Source organism: Rhipicephalus microplus, unplaced genomic scaffold (assembly GCF_043290135.1).
Source record: "Rhipicephalus microplus isolate Deutch F79 unplaced genomic scaffold, USDA_Rmic scaffold_15, whole genome shotgun sequence".
NCBI classification, from domain to species: Eukaryota; Metazoa; Arthropoda; class Arachnida; order Ixodida; family Ixodidae; genus Rhipicephalus; species Rhipicephalus microplus.
In genome coordinates, this window is record NW_027464588.1 from 6,940,020 (window position 1) to 6,966,205 (window position 26,186).

At 44.8% G+C, this 26,186-nt stretch overlaps 1 protein-coding gene across 3 annotated transcripts in view; it reads left to right on the forward strand.

Moving 5' to 3' along the window:
- LOC119185594 (uncharacterized) overlaps nt 1-26,186 on the forward strand; it is a 98,626-nt gene that overhangs the window by 55,886 nt on the left and 16,554 nt on the right. For 2 of the 3 annotated variants that reach the window (XM_075883142.1, XM_075883144.1), the window contains 6 exons: nt 2,511-2,701; nt 8,636-8,731; nt 10,169-10,301; nt 13,864-14,117; nt 20,183-20,400; nt 25,850-25,957. In XM_075883142.1, coding sequence (XP_075739257.1) covers nt 2,511-2,701; nt 8,636-8,731; nt 10,169-10,301; nt 13,864-14,117; nt 20,183-20,400; nt 25,850-25,957 — 1,000 coding nt within the window. The remainder of the gene's footprint in view (nt 1-2,510; nt 2,702-8,635; nt 8,732-10,168; nt 10,302-13,863; nt 14,118-20,182; nt 20,401-25,849; nt 25,958-26,186) is intronic. The other variant, XM_075883143.1, reaches the window with a different exon arrangement.

The following is a 26,186-nucleotide window of genomic DNA, read 5'->3' on the forward strand; positions in this document are numbered from 1 at the left end:
CTGAAGGAAGGGTTTTGCTGCAACAAAATCCTTCCTCCAATGAGCTACACAGTGTGCCTTGATGAGTACCTAAGTTTATGGATTTGTGCACATTGTGCCTTGATGAGTACTCAAGTTTATAGAATTATCTGATCTTCAAATGTGTGATTATTTTGCTGATTTGTGTGGTACAGATCAACGCCATATCAAGCGTAGGGCCAAAGACTCTTCAGGCAGTCATACACACAATGCTTCATTCTCTGTCGGATCCAAAACCCCTACGGCACTCCAGTAATTGCCAACAAGCCCAGCGCCTAGCTCAGTCATGCCATCAACATGTCATTTCTTGCTATGGCAGCTTTTAACGCTAAGCATAAATGCATGGGTTCGATTTCTGGCCACGGAATCTGTGCTGCAGTTGAAGTTAAATGCGAAAACAGCCATGCGTTTAAATTTAGGTGTGTATTGAAGAACCAAGGGTAGCGAACAGAGATCCGGGATGTCCTGCTATGCCATGCTTCAGAAGAGTTTTTTCAAATGGCACCACAGGTTACCACGTGCTTGTGATGGCACAGTAATGCTAGTGACCACTCTCATGTGATCCTTATTTGCATGAGCAAGGATTGGGCTACACGTTTAGTTAGGCGAACTTCAGCTGTTCAAGTTAGTGATTTCTCCTCGACGTAGCAACTGTGTAGATGCATAACTCAGTTTTAGTGCACATTAGCTGTGCCTGGGTGTCATACAGTAAAACATTTGTGATACGAATGTTGCGGTTTCACCAAAAATATTCGAATCATGTGAAATTTGTATCACCAGACAATATAGAGTATGAGCATCAAAAAAAAAATCTGGCATATGTTTTTATTACTGCGTCTTGGGACCACATCGTCGCGAACTGCTTTGAATAGTTTCTAGTGAAGTTTTTAGGCAGCAACAATTATAACTGCAGTCTTGAATGCAAGACCCATGCGCACGTGTGAAATTTATGAATAGGGTGTAGCGACCTGCGACATACACTAGCGCCTTCCTAAGGCTAGTTAGCTTTTCCACAAGACACAAGAGTACTGCACCAAAAGTGAATAAGGAATGCTTTGCAGGTAATAAATGAAGGCCTGAAAATTTTAGAAGCAGTGTCCTTTGTTATTACAGTTGAACACCTTCATAAAGAAACTGATGTAACAGACTGATGGGTGTTAAAAAAACCAGTGTGCCTATATTGAAACAGGGGTTGATAGGAAAATGCATGGTACCCTGCGTGTAAAAGACACCTCATGTAAAAGACAAGAATTGTTGCCTGTTGCACGTCCCTCATAAAGAGCTGAACAGTATTTTCTTACCGCGGTGGTGTTGATGTTTTTTGGGAGATTTAGTGCAATGGCAGCACCACGGGAGAGTTTGCAGAACTGTGTGTTCCCAACAGTCGTGCATGTTGACGTTCTGAGGCGTAGCTCTTTTGCCGAGATCGTCTTCTTCCTCTTTCATTCCTCGTCCACCATTCATAGCATGTCTCAATGCTCGAGGACACTGCCCCCATTGTTGTCCACATGTGGCGGCCACATCGACAGCACAGCATTTCTTGATGTGCAAAAAAAAAAGAGCGCGACGTCAATGTTATCTGTAATCTATATATGGAGGCATACGAAAGTGCATTAAGGCTTTTAAAATTAGTGCATGCATTCTTGGAGGCTAGGACATGTCGTTGAAGGCATAGTTTACAAAAATGAACTAGAGAGGACTCTGGCACTGCGATTTTTCAACCATTATCGTAATGATGGGTACTACACGGATTTTCTAGGCTTCTTGCTTTCGGGCTTCGAACACGCTTGTCGATTTGTTTATTGGGGTTTTAGTTTTGTTTTAAAATAAAAAAGGAAGGCACCCTTGGGAACTTCTTGAACAGATTTGAATTGGTGAGCCTGAAAAGTCAAAAAGGTGTAGCGTAACAGCTTAACCTTTGCTAAGTTTTTTGCGGCTAAGTGAATTGAGGCCACATGGAGCCAAATTGTGCCGAGAGAACTTAGATTAGACAAATTCGTGGACTACCCAACATTTCCACTTTGACTAAAGCGCCGTGTGTAACATCTCCCATGCACGCTAGCACCAGAGTCACCTTTAGTATAATAGGACACTCTGTAACGGAAGGTATATTCTAACAAACTGGCGGTGCGGCACTCTAGCCCGCACTTGGGTTTCCGCACCCGTGCATGCTTGTTGCGCATTCTGCGACAGCAGGAGCAGCTCCATATCATAAGTATTTCGTAGCGGAGGTTCATATCAAACGTCCCGGGGTGACAATCGGTACACAACAACCATACTAGATTACATTGTGGGCTTGTAAACCTCTGCTGGACCAAAGAAGAATTCCAATCACCCCAAAATTTGTACAAGCATTGTTCCTACCACTGCGGTTTTACTGTACAATGGGTTTTCTGTGTGAGGCCTCAGAATTTAGTTAGGTTTGCTTCTGAATGATATGAACTTACTCAACCCTCACCTATTTGCTTGTCACTGCTACTGTGAACCTTCAGGTCAAAGAGCAGCCTGGGTCCAACCGATCGTAAAGGCAGTGACACGAGCCTTTCTAGTGGTTGCTCCTACAGCCCATTGCCCCCATCTAAAGTGCCGGACTTCAAGACTCCTGACTTTGAGCAGTTCCGCAGTCCTTTGAAGGACTGCACCATACACAGGAATCCCAGCAAAGGTCTTGCCATGCGATATGGTAAGTACACGCTGCATACTTCGATGTCAATGCCTAAGAAGCCCGAAAACTGCCAAAAATTACTCAGAAAAATGTGGTTGCAAAACTTTAAGCATATTTCTGATGACCAGTGAAGCTCTGAGTGGTCTGGTGAGGGCGAATCTTGGGCTGACGAAAAATTCGAGTTCGAGTGCTACATATCGAGTTTTAGACAGTGTCAAATTAACGGAAATATTAAGGTAGCAATAGCCTTCTGTAGCTTGAGTATGCTTTAAGGGAGGATGGAGGGATAAAATTTAGAGACTTTCTGAAAAAAATCGCTTTTAGATTTGAGTTGTTTTGGATTGGTGGTGCATTAACGATGCTGAGGATTCTTGGTTGTTTGTGCAGCAGAAGACAATAAAGAAATCATTTTTTTCTCGAGATGTTGGCGTGGAGGTCTCTTACAAAGTCACGGCTGCAAAGTGGGCAAGATGCCGATTGTTAAAGAAACATGAAAGGGCAAAATGTTTTTTTACGTATTAGTAAAGCACGGTTTCATTGTCCTGAAAACACTACTCTTGCCGCGACATGAGGCCTGTTATGCGAAAAAATGTGCGAAAAGAAAATGCGGGTGAAGTCGCCACAGTGTGAAATTTAAAAAAGGCACTTCAAGCTTGATTTTCACTGCTAATAACTAATAATGAACTTATGACAGTCAGACTTAAGGCAACACAGTTCTTAGAGTGCAGTTTGTCCATTCAAATGAAGTCATTGTTTGTTTTTAGTTTAAGCACCGACATCAAATTTACACTTGTCAAGATTTTAGCGTCGAGTAGCTATCGACCCCCTAGTAGCGATTCACGACCTAAAACGCATATGAGTGACGAATGAGTATCAGTAATAATAATAATATATTCACTATCGAACGTGGTTTAAAATAGGTGGAAAACCCGCCAAATTGTAGTGCTGGCAGCGCTACCTCGCGGCCACGTCGAGGCCGCTGCACAGCTAATGCCGCTTTCACAAAAAATAGGGACGTCACACTGGCGTTTCGTCTGCTAGGAGCGCACGTACAGTCAGTCCAGCAGTGTCACTGAATGCTTAGACATGCCTCTGTCGCCAACATCGTCATCCTCGCAGTCCTCGCGGTCAACATCGTCAGGTGACGATGACAGCGACCTGAAATTGGGCATCGCCGTGATTTGCGACGATCCTTGCTTGACAAGCTCTGCGTTAAAGGCTATGTATTTATCAGTCGCGGCCGTACTGTCGGAGCTCAGGAACACCAACTACACACATCATGTCGCGGACGATTGGCGAGTGAATTGCTGCTTTTAGCTACAGCAGGGCACACGGTAAAAATAGCCTCGGCCTCGAGAAGAGGTCTAGTACTGCCAGTGAAACCCAACTGGTTCGCCAGCACAGTATTTACTCTGTAGCAACTAGCCACAAAGGGAAAAGAGCAAACGTGGCTGTTCTTCACAGGCGTCCAGCCCGCCTGTCCAACGGCGCATATAAAGCCAACCCACTTGCTGCGTTGGGTTTCGTGTCTTGGTGAAACGCCACACACTTCCCACTTTTTCCGCGCCTCGACGTGCAGGTTCTCACTACGCAGTGGTTCCCTGACATTCTGGCACGTATTGTCGCTCTGAATGATCGTACTCACACGCAGTGGAGCACAACGCAAATCAGTCGATGTGACACGATGAATCGCACGCATGCTTCAACATAGCAAGGATAGCGACTAGTGAGAGCATGGCTGGAAGTCGGCTCCAAACACTCGAAGATTGTCAACGTCATCGTTACTAGCGTATTGTCACTCAGGATGGTATTTGTGGAACGTGTCACATCGAACACGTAGCACTAGTGTCGATGTCACAGGGCAGTCTATTTTTAGTTTTTTCTCTTAGCTTTTCTACGCTGTTTGATGTCGCAACAAAATAACTTTTACGCGACGGACGCCATTCAAATTTGGCCAAGAAGGCCTACCGTATTTTTGCGCGTATAACCCGCCCCTGCATATAATCCGCACCCCCACTTTCAGCTCACTGTGAAAGAAAAAAAAAATCCTCGCATATTGCCCGCACATTTGATATACAGGAAAGGCTGTACAAAAGCTACTGCTCAAACAACATAGCACATATGTAGACAGAAAAAGCTTTATTTAGCAAGCAGAATACGCTGTCTCCAAGGCCAGTCACAATTCACTCACTGTCACTGCTCTCGCTAGAGCTATCACTTGAGCCGCAGTCCTCACTATTATGCACAAGGTCATCTTCGGTTCCATCCATGTTGTTTGTGATGCAGCATTTCTTGAAACTTTTTCGCACCATCTCACCTGGAATCGCCTTCCATGCCTCGACAATCCACTTGCAGAATAGGGCAATATCAGGCCTTCGGACTCGTCCTGTCGGCGTCAAGTCGTAGCAGCCTTCGGCCATTCACTCGGCGTAATAGCGCTTGACATGCGCTTTGAAGGGCTTGTTAAGCGACACATGTAGAGGCTGCAACATTGACGTCATTCCACCGGGTATAACAACTAAGTCGGTGCCGTTGCATGAAAGGCGGTCCTTCACTTCTTTAGTTGTGTGGCCGCGGAACGAGTCAAGAACGAGCATGGACCTTTTTGCGAGCATCGCACCGGGCCTCTTCTCCCATACCGTCTTGATCCAGTCTACGAACAAGCCGCTGCTCATCCACGCGTTCTTGTGTGCGGGCACCACCACACCGGCAGGCAAATGAACCTTTGGTAGAGTTTTCCTTTTCAAGATGACGTACGGTCGCAGTTGCGTGCCGTCGGCGAGGGCACAAAGCAAGACTGTGATGCGCAGTTTCGTGTTCCTGCCGGTAAGCACGCTCACCGAACTGCTGCCCGTCTTCTCAATCGTTGTGTCCAGCGGCATTTCAACATAAACAGGAGTTTCATCCGCATTGCCGATTTGCGAGAAAATGTAATTGTGCTGCTTTCGCAGGCCAAATACATATCTCTGGTACTTGAGCAGCTTCTCCTCATAGGAAGCCAGCAAGCGTTGACATATTGTAGTCCGCCGTCTGATTGAGAGCCCTTGCCGCTTCATAAAGCGGTGCGGCCATTCGCGGCTCGCACGGAACTCGTGAGGTAGGCCTAGCTCCCTCGGAAGTCGCCGCGCTTCCACTTGGGCCATCTCGGTCGATACGGCGTGACCCCTGCTTCTCACATCTTCGATGAACTTTACTAGCTCCGCCTCGAGCTCAGGGCAGGCACCGGTCTTGGGGCCATGAAATGACCGACGGTTGTGGTGCGCGGCTTGTAGGCTCTCTTTCTTCTTTCTCCGCAGTCGCACGCAGGACTCGTCCACATCGTGCCGTCTTCCCCCTTCGCGATTTCTGTATTCCTCGGCGACGACGATGATCTTAAGCTTTTGCTGTGCCGTGAAGGCCTGCCGCCGTACGTTACTTATGGTGACAGAACAGATAGGCTTGGCGAACAGGTCGAGATGTGGAGAACTAGCGGTATCAGCGAGGTAAAGAGCGCTCACACTCGGCGACAACTTGACAACACTACCCCTTCTAGTACACTGTAACAGCACCCTGGAAACAACAGAACCGAAATGCATGCCTGCTGCCGCGTCAAAAAGTAGTACATTGATTTACTGATAATATCTCTATAGCCACTATAATATCTCGTTTGCCTTGCTGAAATAAATACTGCTTTATTTATTATGGAACTGACTTTATTTATTATGGAACTTTCTGAGACAGCACCACCTTTTCGACAAGCCCTTTCCAGCCCCGCCGCGGTGGTCTAGTGGCTAAGGTACTCGGCTGCTGACCCGCAAGTCGTGGGTTCGAATCCCGGCTACGGCGGCTGCATTTCCGATGGAGGCGGAAATGTTGGAGGCCCGTGTGCTCAGATTTGGGTGCACGTTAAAGAACCCCAGGTGGTCAAATTTTCCGGAGCCCTCTACTACGGCGTCTCTCATAATCAAATCGTGGTTTCGGGACGTTAAACCCCACGTACCTATCAATTATCAATCGACAAGCCCTTTCCAAAAGTAAACGTGGCGTCCGTGACGTAGGGACATGTGGAGGGTCACTGAGCGGCCGCGAACGTCCAAAAAATATACTTATGGTGTGACAGTGGGATTTTACATTGAACAATCGAATTGTATCTCCCCAAATGTTTTTCTAAACGCTTCAATGATGCAAGCAAGCGAAATCAAAATCGGTCGCAAGCTGCCGTGCTACTTGCGGAGCAACACTAATTTGCGGGAACCGCCTCCGTAGCCTTCGCTACACTGTTAAGGGGCTTCATAGCACAACAGGCATTGCTGTGAAGCAGCACTATAGGAAAAACCCCACGTATTATCCGCACCTCCACTATGCCACAGAAATTTTTGGGTTTTTGGTGTGGGTTATACGCGCAAAAATACGGTATGCATACCAAGTGATCGAATGATGCGCACATCTCAATCTTGAAATTTGATGTCAGGGCTCTTTTAAGTGAATGTGTCTGTGTTGGAAAACTTGTATCCAGCGATTTTAATTTATGCGAGACTTTGTTGTGAACCAGACGACAATCAAATTAAATTGGCAGGAATTTAGCCTGGCTAATGGAAAAGTCACTTGCTCATTGGTAACGAAGCTCAAGTGGGTGGAAACGTATCAAGTGATTGGCAATAAACCGCTGGTTTAATGCCAATTCTTAGTAGGTTATGGTCTTTTTGTGTGCTACTTGGCTGATATATTACTCCAAAGAGTTCATTGCAATTAGCGGGGGATCTTTTTTGTGACCAACACTTCTAGTGAGCAACATTCACACCTCGAAAGCTGCGATAAATTGAAGATGATTGGATGTGATTGTCACAGAGCAGCAGCCCTGACTACGCAGCAGGTCACTTCGATTTTTTATTTTTTTTGATAATCGACAAAGAATGTTGTAAAATCATCAAACTCTTTCTTCTCAGTTCAAAGTACGTTAGGAAAACTATGATTTCCTAATTGTTTTGCCAATAGCTGCATACATACAAGGTTCGGTTCTATACAAACTTTACAGGATCAAGGTAGGGTACTTTTCTGATCACAAAGTATTTTCAAACACATTAAAAAACTTAGATGTCTGACATCCAGTAACAAGGAACAAAAATCTTCACTCTTTGGATTACACCTTTACAAAAATGTCATAAGAGGCGTGTGACTCTCCTTAGCCTTTACTACAAATCGCTTGAAATGGACATAGTTAAAAAAAAGTTGGATATTTTTATTATTTTTCAAATGACAGTTCTCCTAAGTTGATATACCTGATCAATCGCTGTAATAGCTGTTTTTTTTTAATAATGCTAGGTTGCTAAAATTCAGAGGTAATCTATCTCTGCAATTTTCATCAATATTGGTAAAGCAGTTCAATTGTTGGATTCAGCTCTGCAGAACCCGTTAATTATGTACTGAAACCTTATTACAACAAAGTGTCATGCTACACAAAAAATAAGTTTGTGATATATGAAAATTCGTTATAAGGTGCATTCCTTACACTCTTTTTATTGCAAGCCCCGCCGCGGTGGTCTAGTGGCTAAGGTACTCAGCTGCTGTCCCGCAGGTCGCGGGTTCGAATCCCGGCTGCGGCGACTGCATTTCCGATGGAGGCGGAAATGTTGTAGGCCCGTGTGCTCAGATTTGGGTGCATGTTAAAGAACCCCAGGTGGTCAAAATTTCAGGAGCCCTTCACTACGGCATCTCTCATAATTATATGGTTTTGGGACATTAAACCCCAAATATCAATCAAAACTCTTTATATTGCAAGTTTACTCTTAATTAATTTCATCATAACTGATACTTAATAATGCCAGTGTTCGAGTTTTGAGTGTAGTTGACCTCTACCGACTTTCTATTGGTGACAGAGCCATATTGCTAAGCCTTTAAGGCAGTCTTTATTCAAGACTATCCATAACTGGGTATGAAACGAGACTTTTGTGGGGTTTCCATCCCTCCATCCAGATGACAGCTCTTCAGAGCTCGATTCTCCAGTAAGCGCTACGATCGACGTCAAGAAGATAGTGGCCTTCCCGATCCCTGACACGCCACCACATTACAGTGAGTACTCCGTAAGGACCACATAGTGTCAGTTTTTCATGTGCTGTTGTTTCTGGCTGTTCCAAATCAAGGCGTGAGCACGGCCAGGCGATTAAATTTATTTTTCGGACACAAAGTTCTTTATAATAGAAAAAAAAGCCACAAGAAATAAGGTCGAGGTGCAAGTGTTAGTCTCGATAATGCCAGTACGTGAGAGCGATAAAACTGTCCTGTGCGATCAAGAAATCTTTCAAAACAGTACCGCTGTGATGTCTCCTGTGTAACTCCGCCAAAAAATAGTTTTGGACTGGAAACATGAAGTTGACTGACTCCTGGTTTGACTTGTGTGGTTTTACTCTGGCACAACCATACGAGCGATTGGTCCAAAATGGGAACCTCGCGAGGAGTGCATAATTTTTCATATTATGGCGTTTCACAGGTAAAGCCATAAAAATTAAGGACATCTTACTGCTTTTATTCATGTCGCTATAGTTATCTCTCATGGAAATAAATGTATAGGTATGCATCATGTGCAGGTCTGTTGTTAGTTTTCTGCCATAGATGCGGATAACCTCAGTGATGTTCAGCAGTATCGCAAAAGTGTAAAAAACTGTGATTGGCTCTGAACCTTTCGAACGAGGTTTTTAATTTGTGTACAAGAGTATTAACAAAGGAGAGAGCCACTGTGAAGGGAACTCAGATGACCTACACAGCATTTTCTTCAACCACATTATGTTCAACACCATAAATTCAGTACCCCCTTCCCCCTAATTGAGCTGTTTTCACGTCGGGTTTTTCCTCCACACCCTCAAACTCTTGCGATAGCCTACGAATTTTGAATAAATTTAATGCACATTATTTCGAATGACAAAAAATGCGGGTACAATGAGCACTATAGGTGGTGCTAGCAGGGGGCACGGTGGGGCTGGAGCTTTTCCAGTGGTGCAGCTGTTACCGAGTCTCGGTGTCTTGTGGCGAAAGCTATTGACCCGAGGGCATTATGACTAGACTGCTTCAGTAGTTTCATTCCTAGCAGACAGTGTTGCTTTGCTTTAGCAGCAGTTGGCAAATTTGATTGTAAGAGCGCAGTTGAAAGCGCTGTTGTGCACACGCCTTTTCGGCAGACGTAGCAAGTCGCTAGTATACCCGTTTACATGCTGTGCTTCTGCCATTTAAGTACTTCATGTTGAGATGACGCACCACAAAAACTTCTTTGTGCCCTGGTGCAGCCGTATCCCCTTAAACAATTGCTTTGTGGAAATAAAACAATCGATTCAAAGTAAGTTCACTGCCAAGTCTTAATTCTTATAACGACATGATTTGTTGCGACCGCATTCATTGCTTCACCCTTGCGATGAAACTGCTTTTTTTTATTGGCGGGTTTTCATTAGAGGTGTTGTTTATATGCAAGGAAAATATAGCAGTTACTTAACTAGGTTATACTATATTCACTTGCAGCTGGCACACCCGAACTGAGTGGCAGCCCTGAGGTGTTCACACTTTCCGTCAATGTGACCATGAGGCGGACGCGTGCAACGAGGAATATGTCTCCTCTTGTTCTTCCGGAATCGTTGCCGGAACACCTTACGGAGTATGTCTGAAATCTTTTGCTTTGGCATCCAATGATTATATATATAGGAAAGAAGTGTATACTTAAGGGCTCGTTTTTCAGTGTTTTACTTAATATTAATGAGATATAACAGACAATAATGCTAAGGAAGTATAGGGGAAGATACTAGACCGAATTGTAATGTAAATATGAAGAAAAGTAAGTGAAAAAATATATATATATATATATTATAATATAATATATATATGCATAATGTGTGTGTGTTGTATGAATATTGTGTGCGTTAGTAAGTTTTTAGTTGGTTAGGGAAGTTTTTCTGTGACAGCCGAGAAAATGACTTGTTGCGAAATGAGTGTGCAATGCCTTTGCATGCTATGAAGTATTTCGAGAGCTTGAGGGGATTTGAGAGTGCAGTTGCAAACATTCTAAAATCCAAATGGTTAGCGCACACACACACACACACACACGCATGCACGCACGCATGCACGCGTGCGCACACGCACTCACGCACTCACTCACTCACTCACTCTGCAGAACCCGTTAATTATGTACTGAAACCTTATTACAACAAAGTATCATGCTACACAAAAAATAAGTTTGTGATATATGAAAATTCGTTATAAGGTGCATTCCTTACACTCTTTATATTGCAAGCCCCGCCGCGGTGGTCTAGTGGCTAAAGCACTCAGCTGCTGTCCCGCAGGTCGCGGGTTCGAATCCCGGCTGCGGCGGCTGCATTTCCGATGGAGGCGGAAATGCTGTAGGCAGAACATTTGACAGAAGAGGTGTAGTCAAGACATTATTCTGTAAAGATAAACTGCTTTATTGTGGCTGGGACAAGACGTCAGAGCATAAGTGGGCAGGATGAACACAGATCGATTCGGAAAGCAAGGGAAGACAATCCTTTTTGTAGCAGGAAGCCACAAGGACATCCTTGTGTCCATATGCTTCGAGTTGTCGATGAATTCGCTCTCGCAGTGCCAATTGCTAGCTTCCTGGAAAAGCGACCGCCCCGTAAAGGCGTTGGTTTCGAGTGCGAATCTCGCACCAGGACGAATTTTTCGGGAACTAAGAAGCTTTTCTCTCTGAAGAAGCTTTCCTTATAGCTTCATGCTGCAAATGTGAGATTGTCTTTTTCCCCTTTTTTAATCCCTCCGCCACCTTGCGGGTTTCCGCAGAACTCATCTGTAGCAGATTTGTAGCGGCGAGAGAAGAAGAGACGTGAGATGACGTCGAAGGCGGCCGATGGGGCCGTGCCGATCTCGCCACTTTATTCCAGGCCTGAAGCGGAGCCACGTCGGCTACCAGCGTCCGCCACGCCAGGCGTGTCAGCTCGTTCTAATTCTCGCGTAGCTCGAGCTAGCATCAGCTGCGCGAGAGGCGCGGCGCGGTGACCAAGAAAATGATGATGGTGATCATGCACTACAGATTGATTTATTGAAATCACACCAACTTGCCTCCTGTAACAGTGCACATGCTCAATAAGTCATGACCTCGTGCTGACAGAATACTCCGTGAAGGATGAAGGCCCCCTATGTACTTTTAAAACCAGCAGGTGTTCAGTGTACAAATAGCTCTTTAGAAATAGGACTCAAACGACTATGTGCCTGCAGCTCTCTCTGCTGGCTTTCTAGAAATCGGTAAGGTGGCGAGCGGTGATGCGGCGGGGACATTCGACGGTGTACATGAAAGGGATCGCATGTGCACGAGAGAGATCCAGTGCGAGATTAGCCTTTCCTCACTGAGATTCAGCCTCTGCAATTATTGCGGTTTCGGCGAGTAGCAGAATTCGTTTGTTACTCCAAAAGCCGGCACGTTGCCGAGCATGTGATCTCTTGCACGTCCCGCGCCATTCAAACTCGGCGTGGTCGTCGGCACTGGGAAATGCGTTTTTGAACACTCGGACTGCGTGTTCAGTTCGTGTTTGTCTCATTGCAAGGAACCATCGATGCGAGACAGATTGTTCTTGAATCGAAGTCTATCGTATACGCGGCCACTGTGTCCAGAAGTGCACACGATAAAGTCTCGTTATTAACTGCAGTTAGTCGATGTTGAGGTGCTGTGGCCCATTTTGTTATTTTACAGTATGTTGACGTGCTCGGTGTGTCTGCATTCTTGGATAATGGCCTGCATCTCTTTTGTCTGAAACGAGAGTGTCACAATCTGCACACGTTTGCACAGGTCTTCGTTATACAGACGATGAGCCCGATGACAAAGGCTTTCTTTGTGCGATTTCGGGGAAGTGCCCTGCAGACTTGCGCTTTTTTCGCGTACAATGGCATTATAGCGCTGAAGTTCACGTAGGGAGAGTGTCTGCTGCGCATGGTGGTGGGAACCATTGAATAAGTGAGTGCATGCGCCATCTGCCGCCGCGCCCGTGTAGCAGCTGTTTTGCTTGGCACACTTGCCCTGGTCTTAAGAGCTTCGCTTGGTGGTGACGTTGAAGTGCCGGGCTAAGGAGCTTCATGCCTAAATATGATCAAGCTCTTTCTTTGCATAAAACACTCCACTTTTCCCTGCAGAATGGGAGTGGTGTGTGTGGCCGAACGACCTATGTGTGGCAGACCGGGTTATGTATTAAGCGTTTAATAGAGCATTCCAGCTCACTAGGAAGTGAGTGGGAAGCACCTGCTGTTTAATTGTAAGACGTGTGCCAAGAAGCAGAAGCCAGTTGTAATGTGATAATTTCGGAGAGCTCGTTTTGCAGAAATCGGGACATCGGAGTCATTTGTTGAGAGTGAAAAATCACTTTATCCGTGACCGAAAGAATAAGATGCAAATAAAATAAATATTTCAGGGTCCAAGTGGCGAGCGATGCTGTCTGCATGGCAAGCAAGTGTCACACTACCACAGAGTCACAATTTTTGTCAGAATAGCCTCGTAAAAAAAAGCACTATATCGGTGTCATGTAGTGGAAAGAGCTTACGCTTCATATATTGCGTGGCAGAAGCATACAGTCTCGCCAGGCATCAAAATATGTGAATTTAGCAAAAAGTGGGTGCTCTAAAAGGCCACCCATTATAAGGTCCTCGCACATATTTAACCATAATCAGCAGCAGAACCATCAACAAAGTGAACAGCTGGGTAGGTTCGCGTGTTGCCCTACGGACACGTAGTGGGCTCTCCGCTGATTCACAAAGTAAATATGGCCTAGGGGCACTTAACAGTGGGGCTTGAAACAGGCATTCATCGATGCTTTGAAACGACCAATGTTACGCACACAGCCATTTGGGAAAGGGAAGGAGGTCTCGAATTTCTCGTTGCAATTCGCCGTCGCTCCACCTAAACCATTCTGACACTCTGGGTCGGACATATTCTGTGTTCAGAAGACTACTTAAAAGGAGTGGCCTGTCTGCTGTGCTTGCTATTCTCCTTCTGGATCGATCTGTGTAAGTACACTAGCAAATAGTTATGTTTCATCTCGCTTTACATCACAGTATCGTGGTTCGTTGGCGTAAAACCACAAGTAATAACTAAATGGTGGCAGAAATCCATCCTTATTTGTGGTGTGGTGTACACTGGTGTGCAAGAGTCTTCTTCAAGTTTCAGTTTGCAGTCCACACTTTCGTTTTTCTCGTTGCAGGAGATTAGAACAGGAGCCTGAAAGTGACAAAGGTGATGAATCGAACGACAAAGATGATGAATCAGACGCGTCTGACTATGGCGAGGACACGGGGGGCGCCACAGAAATCCCCAGTGCTCGAGCACCGGCAGTGCCGCTTTTCCCGAGCCCGGACTTGGCAGCCTACAGGCGCATCATCCAGGAGGAGATGGCCAGGTGTTACGGTGCACACATAGTGTCACCAGTCTCAACAGCCGATTCTCCGGCAAGCACAGGTGAGCATACTAGTAATTATAGACTGTGATTTACACTGTGGAGCAATTTAACCTCCACTATAACGGAATTGTCTGTATAACAAACTACAGAAGGCTTTCAGTATACGGGAAATCTGTTGAAAGGAACTGCTGCTTATTAAATGAAACTGCCTCTGGTATCATTAGTCTCGTACTTGAATTCTACATGCTTGTTTGTCGCTCGGTAAATGGAACTCTTGTTGAATGGAATATCCTGGTACCTTTAGGTCTGTTTGATAAGCTCCTGTAGCATGCTGCCCATATGAAAGACTGTGTTTTCGAGTAGTGGAGTTTGCAGGCCTTGCTGCCAGAGGAATACATAGAGCAGTGTTTTTTTTGTTTTTTTTTTCAGCTGCACTATAGTAAGTCTACGCACAACTGAAAAGGAAAGCAACTGCGCATTTTGCAATAGAAGTTTAACTCTGTGAGGGTCAAATTTTTTTGACATAACCTCCAAAGATGTTTATTTTTTTTATTCCTGAACTAAATTTTTGGGCTATTCTATCTTTTAAAATAATTCTCATTGTTTTGAGGGACCATAAAGCATCAAGCAAAACCCTAAAAAAGAAACTCTTATGATTTTTTTAGAACTACCGTAATTACTCGAATCTAGCACGCACCTTTTTTTCCAATTAAGCGAGTTCATAAATCGCATGCGCGTTAGAATCGAGTACGAAAAAAAATGAATACGGTCATTCTATTGCCATCGACAATTCTAAAATGGCCGCCCCCTTCGTGCGTTGGCATGGCGCGTCGGCCATTTCTGCCTATGCGTTTCCCATGTGCAGCACTTCGTACGTGTGCTGAGGAGTTCGTCATCTTGTAGTGCATTAGCATCGAGGGCATGGAAGGGCCGACTCCAAAAACTCGAGTGCACTACGATGCCGCTTTTAAAAGAAACGTCATCGCGTGTGCAGAAACGGACGGAAATCGGGCCGCATCGCGGTCGTTCGGAGTTCCCGAAACGTGCGTGCGAGACTGGCGGAAACAAAAGCAGAAGATTGTCGACAGCAAAGCTTCATGCAAAGGCTCTAGTGGACCACTGCAGGGTCGGTTTCCGCAAATTGAAGAACTGCTCGGCAAGTATGTGCTTGAGCAGCGAGTGGCACAGCGGCCCGTGACGACAGAACTGCTCCAAGTGCGAGCTATGCAATTAGCCTTAGAAAAAGGTCTAACGCGGAGCCAGTTTAAAGCCAGCGGGAGCTGGCTAACTAACTTTATGAAGAGGAAAGGCTTTTCCCTCCGAAGGTGAGCGGGCATATGCGAAAAGTTTTGCGGAGGAGTACGATAAAAAGTTTCACAGTTTTCAGAGGTTCGTCCTAAACTTGCAGCACAACAACGGCTACCTGCTTGGGCAAATTGGGAATGTCGATCAGACGCCTCTTTACTTCGACATGCCTGCAACCACAACCGTCGAGAAGAAGAGGTGAAGGAAGTACGTGTGCCGACATCGGTCCACGGAAAAACTACAGTGACGGCAATGCTCTGTTGCACGTCAGATGGGCACAAGCTTGCCCCGTACTTCATATTTAAATGGAAAACGCTCCCAAAAGGAGTTGTTTTTTCGAGTGGTGTGATCGTTCGGGCCAGCGAGAAAAATGGGTGCGCATTGCAATTGATGTCTTAGTTTTTTTTTTCGTTGTGGAAATCGGGTGCGCGTTACAATCGAGGGCGCGGTAGAATCGAGTAAGTACGGTAAGTTACTTTTGATAAACATAGCTTGCAAACATAGAAAAATAGGCACACCAGAGTACTTTTTTGCTGGACTCGCAAGCAGCAAATAAACTGGCGCACACTTTAATAGCGTAAGTGAAACGAGTAAAAGTGCGGAAAAAAATCCTTATGGTCATACACCTATTAAAAAAAAAGGAGCACAAGTGAAAAAGGTAAAACAATTATTCGTCTTAATGGCAACAAGAGAGAGTTAGCGTTTCAGAGTCGCCAAAACAGGAAATGCAACCAGGGCGGCATTGTTTGTGTAATGTAGCGCCTCATAAAAACAGATCTAATTGCGCTCCGGGGAGCAATAAACGAGAAAGTAACAAGCGGTCACTCTTTAAGAGATTATACATCACACAGCCATCAGTTTTGCGGGCGCAAGGAGCGAAAAGCACCCGAACGATGAAACGAAGCCAGCTGCACCGCTAGAGGCACGCTCGGATGCGCAAGCAAAAGCCAATGCAATGCCATACAGTTATGGCGTATGCCTTGAAAGTTTAAATGTATTGGTTGCAGAACTTGCTACTTTCCTCACTAACAATCAAGACAGTTCTTAGTCATGAAACCTTAGTTCAGAGGCCCTAGTGGGAAAACGGTAGAAGCCAGTGTGCTGTGTGATATCGGTGCCTGTTAAGAAACATCGCATTGTCAAAACTTTTAGAGCCCTTTACAGCGACATGTCTCGTAACCATATCGTGGTTTTGGGATATAAAACCACAGGTATACTTTATTGCTGGCCCCAGTGACATCGAAACATCTTTGGTGTTCCTGCTCCCAAGCTCGTGTGATCTGCTCACAAGTTCTTGTGATATTTTGTATGTTACTGTCACTGATCCTGTTTATAAAGAGGCAATCGCCAGACAGGTACCAAGGGCCAACAAACCGGCCCCTTCTACATGCACTACAAAAGCACAGACAATTTAGGGTAGGCTCTTTTAGGGCAGCAACGAATGATGGTTGTTGTCCAAAGACACTCAGAGCAGGGAGTTCCTAACGCAAAGTATAATCTGGATTAAGGCTGCAAGCATCACACGAACCTACACACTCGGTTATCAAAAACAGTTACTCATAACTCGCAGTGTAACTCGGATGGTGTTTCAAACAACGGAAACAAACTGATCGCACTACATATGCAATCTCCTGCATTGAAGAACACTGTTTTGACCATTTGCATAATGTATCCAGCCCACAATTCATGAGACGTATCTCGAATGTTTCCCTTTCACGAAACATTCTCACAAGCTCCAGCGCTGATAGTCATTGTTTCCTTCCGCTATCGGCCTGTTGGTGACTCTTCTCAATTTTTCACTGTTTTCTCAGAGTCATCATTCTATTCTTTCAGATCGATTGACCACCTACCAGAATCGCTTGATCAACATAACTTCTTCATTTGTGTCGCTATCCTGCTCACCTACTCCCTTCGCTACCGCTTGCTTTTATCCTTTCGCTTCTGGATTTGCAAATACACTCAAACCTGGATACAATGAAATATCGGTTATAGCGAAGTAAATGAAGGATATTCTTGCAATAGAAATAGTGCTAAGAATGTACCTTTATAACACATTTTTGGTTATAACTAACCTGTTTTCATGTAAGATGCCTCTTTGTTATAATGAGGTTGGAGTGTATTTTCCGTGATTTGTCTGTACGTAGCACAGCCAAAGCAAAGGAAAGGGCAAGATTTTACAACGAAAGGTGTTACAAGATCACAACAAGGGTAGCGTGCGCCGCCACCGCTTGTGTCCATAACCACTATTGTGCTGAAGAAGGAAAAACACTCTGTAAATTAAAAGACTAGGGCATAGTAGAATTCGAACCGGGGTACCCTGCGTGCCAGCCCAGTATTTTACCACAGAGCCACGCTGCTGCTTGGAACTTTGTTGCAAATTAGCTTTAGGCAGGCTTGATGTCGGGCAAGGAATGGCGTTAATATGAATAATAAAGTGCTTCAGAACCAGGCGTCGCACAATGTGAATTGCGTAACAAGTGAGATGTCGGTTGCTCCAACCCATTACTCAAGCTTCAGGCATAATTATTTATCATCGTCGGTCACAGCATCAGAAAATTGCACAAAATTTTTTGCAAGTGCGTAGTGGGTACCACTCTTCTCCGATAAAGCATAGGAATCTTCTTCTTTTTTTTGAATATATTGTGTTCATTTTACAACTTTTTCCCCTTTTTTTGTTGTAAGCAATAGTGCAGTTATAGCCCATATGAGACTATATGTTCTCTTGGCCGATCCCCCAGAGTACGTATGAGCCGTGGATTCTAGGCTACAAACAAACAAATTCCTGACCGCTTTTCCACAGTGGGTATGAGCTGCAAGAGAAAGTGAACAAGAATGCTGGCCTACAACACAAAATTTATAGCGTGGTGGGTATTCTGTAAGTGGGTTTGCAGCAGCTACTCAAGGATTGTTTATAAAAGGCTCTTAATGGCCACTCCTCCAGCTCTCGGTGCGACTGTGCTGCGCATTTCGCACAGGCCTGGTGTTTTTTTTTTTCCTTGCTGGTTTCATTTATTATCGCATAGCTCGGCTTTGTATCGGGCTTCCTTTCACAGTGCTTCGAGACTTTGCCCGAAGTTTGATCAGAGACTGCTTTTGGTCACCTGCCGTTACGAGGGGCAGAGAAGGAGTACTCATGGCATCTTTTGATGGTTATTTTTTTAATTTGTCACGATGAACCGTCAGCGCCTGGACTTCACTCGGCTGTCTGAGGTCAGCAATGCGTGCCTAATTGAGCACTCGTTTGTAAGTTTCCAGTTGACAGATCGCATAGTTTGGTCATGTATGGTGGAAGGTCTCAGCTGCGAAAAGCATCCAGACTCCTGGACATGAAAGCCTCATCCTTTGACATGACTTGCGATGATTTGCCGCTCTAGCCATTACTGAACAGTGCTGCACCAGCCATTACAAAACTCCAAACTTGCGTCGTGCTGTGCAGTACTTGCTTCTTCGGCGCAGAGAATGGCAGCCTTCTTGAGCACTGTTGTGAACGAGTGCAGTTTTATGAGGCGAGGATGGCACTCATGATGGTCAAGCTCGACTGTTGGGAACATCGGTAGCACACAACAGCCGAATGAAAACATGCGAGAGCCAGTGGCGCTTCCGACAATTATTACCAGTACCCCTCAAACAAATGGCCACTGCCTATTAGTACAGTGGCTCGTCAATCAACGGTTGCATTAATTACGACATCTGTGATCGTCTTTTATCAACCTCATGGTGTCTGTATGAACTCAGTGTCATGTAATAAATCTTACTGAGACATTTTAAAAGAGCTGCAGAACAGAATCCAATGAGTAAGCCAGAAAGCAAATTTTATGTTGAAAGCACACTGCAGTATCCAATGGCGCATTTCACTGGTAGATCCAGAGCAGGTTTTCTTGCTCCATTGCGACTAATCTGGATTTTGCTGGTAGATTTGGAGTGGGTCCGTTCTTTTTAGTGGCAGTTTCAGAGCAACTCACCCGGAGGCAGTCTTGCTCTCGCTGCTCCCCCGCCAAGTTAGATTTGGGTGGAAGTTTGAGGAGCAGCGTACGTCACTTCCGCCATTGTGCATGGGCTGAGCATTGCAAAATGGCTGCGTTCACTGCTGTGAAGGAACTGCGGTCTAGGGATAAGCACACCCAGCAGCAGCAGGTGCACAGCCACAGAAATCTGCGTGTGCTTTTTTACATTTTTCAGTGCAGCACAAGAAATGATACCCCTGCTTTCCGTGAACAGTGTGGTCGAAATGCATGCTCTGCAGAGGCGACAAGTTTGCCATGGAAACATAGAAAGCTGAAAAGGGAATCATTACCGGAACTGGTTCAGTGACCTGTACGTAAACAACTTGCGAAACGACCTCCACGGTGCATTCACGCGTTTCACTGGCAGATTCCGCTTGGTGCAATCCAAGGGCTCGCTCCAGGATTTCTGTGGCTATTCCAGGTCTCCTAGTAAAAAACGCTTTTAGGTTTGTGATTAGTTTTGCTGGCGTTCGATGTTCCGAGTTCCAAAAATTTACTCTGCATCTTCATATGTAAAGTTTAAATCTCTAAAGTCAACAACATGCAGTCGCATAAACATGGTAAATACAGTTTATTTGAGACTTCACTTCAAGTTTCAACTGTATGGGCCCACTTTCATATTTTAATGCTTGCCAGCTGGATTGGGCTCAAATGGCCAAATGTCGTAAAGTTACAGTTCAACATAATGGCTATGCAGACGCTGCATGTGCAGTGAGAAGATTTTTTTTTTCTGCCATTTTTTCTAAATACATTTTCACAGTGCCTCTGGCAAATAACAGCTGCACTGTTGTCCCCTTTTTTACTACTCTTTTCAGTGTCAGGAGTGTCGGCTGGCGGCCACATTGCCTCATCTCCAGCTGTGGAGACTAGCCCTGCATCCTCGCCGTCGACACTGTCCACTGCCTTCGCGGGATTGTCGGCACAGCCAAGGCTGAGCCCGATTCTGAAGTTGTCGTCGCAACAAAAGGGCCGCCTGAGTACTGTCTTGGAGTGCACGGAGAGAAGCGACAAAGGGAGTGGGACAACTGCACTCGTGAGTTGTGTTTGTGTGCCACAGTTGTATTCTTTTTGATGATCTCATTTGAAGTAGTCTGCATGCGTCAAGTGCTTATCAAAAATATTTGCTCAGAGGAGCCCGACAGCCTGCCAAACACACAGTACCAGTGCGTCTTTGAAGCTTTTATACACATCCTAGCATGATGGCGAACCCGAGCACTTTCTTTGCAGCCTGTTCATTGGTAGGCATCTAGCAATGTCCACAATACACTAGTATTGCAATGTCCACAATTGTCGTAGTATTGGACTTGCGGTAGAATGCAAGTGATGACCTGATATATAGGTTGTGTTTTATTAAAACTTCCTGTACGTTGAGGGCATCAGTTGGTATAAAAAGCTCTTACGCTTGGAAAGTGACGAATCGACGCCAAAGCATTATGTTCATTTATCTTTAAAGTGGGGCTTTGCGGCAGTGTGGATTTTTTCTGGATAGGTGTTTCACGGCTTACCCTTCTTTTTTTATTGCAGAAGAACAATCTTTTCAGGGAGTTACATGCAGTTAATACTAAGGCTGGGCAGAGATACACTAAAAGGTGTTCCGGAATACAGATATTGAAATACCGTATTTACTCGCACAATCCTCGCACTTTTTTTGCCGGAAACCTGATGCAAAGTTGGGGGGTGCGAGAATTACGCGGGAAAAACTTTCCACGAAAACAAAGAGCGAAAAAAAAACAAACGAAGTGGCCGCAAATCGGGATTCTCACACCAGCAACTTACAGCAAGCATTACAAAGTACTAATTAGAACTTACCTCAACAATAAAAGCAGAGGTTCAACACAAGGCAAGATTTATTTGAGACATAAAAAGTGAAAGCAAATAGTCGAGAATTAGAATACCATACGCGAAGCTTGCGGGCGTAGCGGTAGCGGTCGGTGCTCAACAGGAGCCCTCAAAAGGTAAGCGTAGGACGTCAGTATTGGGCTGATGTCTATTTAACAGAATCGTCCGCAGTTTCTTTCTGAAGAAGTAAAGTTTACCATCAATGACGATAGTTATAGCGCGAGAACAAAACGACGACACAGAGACAAGAAGGACACGAAAGACACGAGCGCTAACTTCCAACTGAGTTTATTGCGCAGAGCACGAAAATATATAGAGGAAACAGTAACCATGTGATAAAAACCATATGGCACAAAGAGCAGAACATGAGTAAGAAAAAAAAAACAAACACAAAAACAAAAGCACTGCAAAACAGCAAGGAAAAACTTAGAAGAAAACGAAACAAAAAGCTAAAAATAATATTACCTGCCCTCACCGAAACCTTCGAAGAACCTGCGTTCCTTCTCGGACAAAGCCACGGAGGGCTTGCTAATACAAGGCACCTGTTCGCGTGCCATCTGCGCGGCCTCGACAATGACTCGGGTGCTTTCATCTCTGTGTTTGTACAGCATCGCTGTGTCCTTGAAGAGGGGAACACAATTGCACTCAGTGCAGTGCTGGGCAAGAAAACCACCTTTCCCGTTTCTAACACTGTTAGCGTGTTCTCTCAGCCGATCGTTCAGACACCTTCCGGTCGTTCCGACATAACAAGCACCACATGAAAGGGGGGTCCTATAGACAACTTCCCGGGAGCAGGCCGCATACCTGTTTCGATGTTGAACTCTGCATTCCGTTGATGATTGCGTTTTCAGGGGCTTTGTAGATTTGGTGAGGCTGATTAATTTGAATGGTGCCGAGAACAGGACACGAACTCCAACTAGTTTTCCGATTTTTTTGAGGCTGTGTGATATCTGGTGTATGTATGGAATCACCGCTATCCTTTCACGTTTTGTATCCGTGTTGCTCAGATTCTGTCGCTTCCTCTGCTCTGCCTTATTAGTTCCCAGGATCGTCTCAGCAACAGACGTGATAAACGCCTCGGGGAAACCTGAAGCCTTAAGCCGGGAAACTTGAGCTTTGAAGCTCGCAGAGATATTGTGGGCGCACGACCTATTTAAAGCATTCTCAAGGCAGGTTCGTGCTATGCCTCGCTTAACTATCTTACTGTGAGCGGAAGAAAAGGGAAGTAGAGGTTTCTGCGCACGTGGTTCATAACACCAACAAATGTGCTGTGAGCTAAAAAGCAGATTTAAACCCAAAAAGCGTAACTTGTCATTATCAGGCATTTCATGTGTCAACACAAGAGGCTTTAAACAATCTTCCAACACACCTATAGTTTGAGTCCCAAACGAGTGAAACATAGAAGAATTACAATTCACAAGAACCAAGAAATCATCCACGTATCTGAATATTTTGACATGCGAGCCTTCTAACTTTTCCTGCAGTTTTTTGCCCATTTTTGCCAATAGATCACTGAGTAGAGATAGAGGGACACAGCGACGCTGTACAAACACAGAGATGAAAGCACCTGAGTCATTGTCGAGGCCGCGCAGATGGCACGCGAACAGGTGCCTTGTGTTAGCAAGCCTTTCGTGGCTTTGTCCGAGAAGGAACGCAGGTTCCTCGAAGGTTTCGGTGTGGGCAGGTAGTTATATTATCTTTACCTTTCTGTTTCGTTTTCTTCTAGATTTCTTTTTTTGCTGTTTTTCAGTGCCTTTGTTTTTGTGTTGTTTGTTTTTGTTTTTTTTTTCTTACTCATGTTCTGCTCTTTGTGAAATATGGTTTTTATCACATGGTTACTGTCTCCTCTATATATTTTCGTGCTCTAAGTTAGCGCTCGTGTCCTTCTTTTCTCTGTGTCGTCGTTTTGTTCTCGCGCTATAACTATCGTCATGCCATACCAACTAGCCCAAGCTGCCACACTTCTAATTTACCATTAAACCCAGTTTTAGGCACACGGCAGGCCCAACGCGTCTTGGTGGCTTTCAGCTGCCGTCAACAGTAGCGAACACAGAACTCGTAGGCTCTGAAAGGCCTACCGGCGGCCCTGTTGCCGTTGTTTAGCGTATGATCTATCACTTGCAACTTAAAGCAGCCGTGTGGCTTCAGTATCGCCCCATAACGTGCCAAGATAACCGACGCAACATACAAAACACGCCGCAACGCGCACTGGCCACTTCGACTTGGCTTGGATTGAATTGAATCTTCGTGCAATAGTACGCTTGATGCTTAAGCGATGGCGCCAAATGGCGCGCGCTATCATCATCAGTGGCTGGAACGAGCAGACATTATTGCGGCAGTTTTCGGGGATGCGATAATTCCTCAAGGAAAAAATTTTTTCGTATTTTTCTAGGGCGATATGGGGGGTGCGAGAATTATGCGAGTGCGAGGATTATGCGAGTAAATACGGTACACAGTGTGGAAGCCTAAAATAGACATACTGAGATACATTTGTAATTGACGTAATGGGATATTTCAAAGATAGTTTTGCAAAAACTGAAATACTCTTCTCTATGTCGGGGATAGTCATACTTCGTACAGAGATTAGTCATGTGCAGCAGAGTATTTTAAATGCGCAGTGCATTGAAACTTGCAATAATTTTTACTCATTATTTTATCACCGTAGTCCGAGTTCCATTAACGCATTACAAAGAGGCCTACACTGCACATAATTGTTAATAGTGACATATTTACAGATATCAGTTGCAATAAAGAACTACGTATGCTGTATGAAAGCAAGTCAAATGCATTGTACACCGAAATCTGGATACTTAGCGGCAACACTATTAGCTATGCTAGAAGTAGCATAGTTGAAGCGAAGGGCTGGAACCATTAACAAACGAATCGAGAAAAGCTATGCTATTATTTAACTATTTAACACAAGTCTGTTTAGTTTAAACATTTGGCGCGTCAATTGCACTTCAGCAGCAGTAGCTTCTCAGATAGGCCATCATCTAGACATCGTCAATTTGGCCTCAACACAAGACTCACGAACGAGAAGTCACTCTACTGCTGCAGAGGAGCACAAACTTGTGTTATAGTGAATACAATTCACATCGATACTCTGACCACACAGTAAGCATGGCGCATCAGCAAATAGTGCCTAAAATGCAGAACCAGTGTCGTCAGAGTAGGACCGCCACCTTAACGTAAGTATTTTGCTCGTTAGAGTTTTGAAATGGTAACGAGTACATTACTGAGTTACCTAAAAAAGCAATGTACTACCATTAATGCCGTTACTTGTAACATGCTACGGCTAATCCTGCACGAACACAGCGGTCAGCATGTGTCTCTGACTAAAAAAAGGAATTAAGGCTCCTGAATTCCTTGCTGCCACTGTAATGGTGGCGCTTGCTTCACCGATTTTCTCTAAGCAGACTAGCGGTTCAGGCTAGTTGGTTTCCAGTTTTGCTAAAGTGGCCTAGCGCAAAGAAAGAATGGAACACAGAAACTATGAAGACGGGCGCTTGCTTTCAGGTGAAGGTTTAGTGTTTTCTTGAAACACAGAAAAAGCAGAAATAAGAACGAACAAAACAAGAAGTGCAAAAGAAAATGCAAGAAGACCTCCTTCCAATCGCTGTGTCGCTACGCCAGCGTCTTCCGGAAATGCTTTGAAGAAAGAAGTATCGTTTATGGCACACGGCACCACCCACCAAATTCTTTGGGTGGTTTGTGGCTTCCACGATAAGCTCCGCTTTTTCAAATAGACGCTGCAAAAAATAGAGAAGGAAAAAAAACGAGAGAAAGAATTATGCACTGCTCATTCAATTGGCATGAGGAAACACATTTTAAGAACGACACTGTTGCTTGCCGCCCATTGTGCAGTATACAATGCTGCTCGTAATGAAAACATCGCTGCTGGAGTTCAAAATGGCAGTATAGCAGTGTTGGGAAGCTCAAGCAGGTGATCATTCAAACACATTCCAGTTCTGCCTGAAGGTGCAAAATGGAATGCGCGTAGCAAAGCGACTAGCTCACCTTCAGGAAGGTACGAGTCAGTTTCACCCTCAGCAGAAATGTAGAAATGGTGAGTGCATATCTCGCCGCGAACTGCCAAGATCAGAGCAAAAAAAAATGGTTCCCATTCTAAACATGTCTTGCCTCATTTCAGAAAAAAAAGTAACCAGATACCCGGGTCCTGGATAGTATCGAGATAGGGGCAATACATTGTAAAGTATTTCACTACTGAGGTACAAATACATTTCTGAAAAAGTATCTTAATACAGCAATACAGCTACTCAAAAGTATCTATGATGGGGGTGTAGCTCAGTGGGTAGAGCTCTTGCTTTGCGTGTGAAAAGTATCTCTGAAATACTGTCGTGATACTCTTGTATCGTAATACTGCCCAGCCCTGGTTAATACATACACTTGGGTAGGTGCTTTCAAGGCTTAGAACCTTTATCTTGCAGTAAAACCACTTTTACAGGAGGTTACATGTGGACCAATAGTATATAGACGTAGTCATTCATTTCTAATACTTTGCAATTTCCAATTGAGGCAAATTAGAATTGGGAATATTTGCACAAGCCTTCACATGAAAGGTTAGAGATTTATATCTGAAAATGGACAGTTTTTTCTTCCTCTTTTCTTTTTTGCTCTTTCAGTGGGCTCATCCAGAAGAGTCTCTGATAACGAATGCCAGGCAGCCGTCATTGATTGATGGGAATTTCAGCTGTATATCACCATCGGTGGCATTTGGCCATGAAGAGCTGGTAAGTTGCATTGTTTTGTGAGTACTACTTGAAACTGTGCACTCTTACCAGGTGGAAACTACACTTGCGATAACTTTGTTGAACTTGCCCATAAATGTCCTCGAGCTAAAGTTGAAACGCAGTGCACACTGCTTCTGCTTTTTTTTTGCCCTCGTCTTCTTGCACAGAGTGCAGTGCTAGGTCAGTGAATGGTGAGGTGCAGACGCAAGTGTTTCGCGGTGTTCAGGAG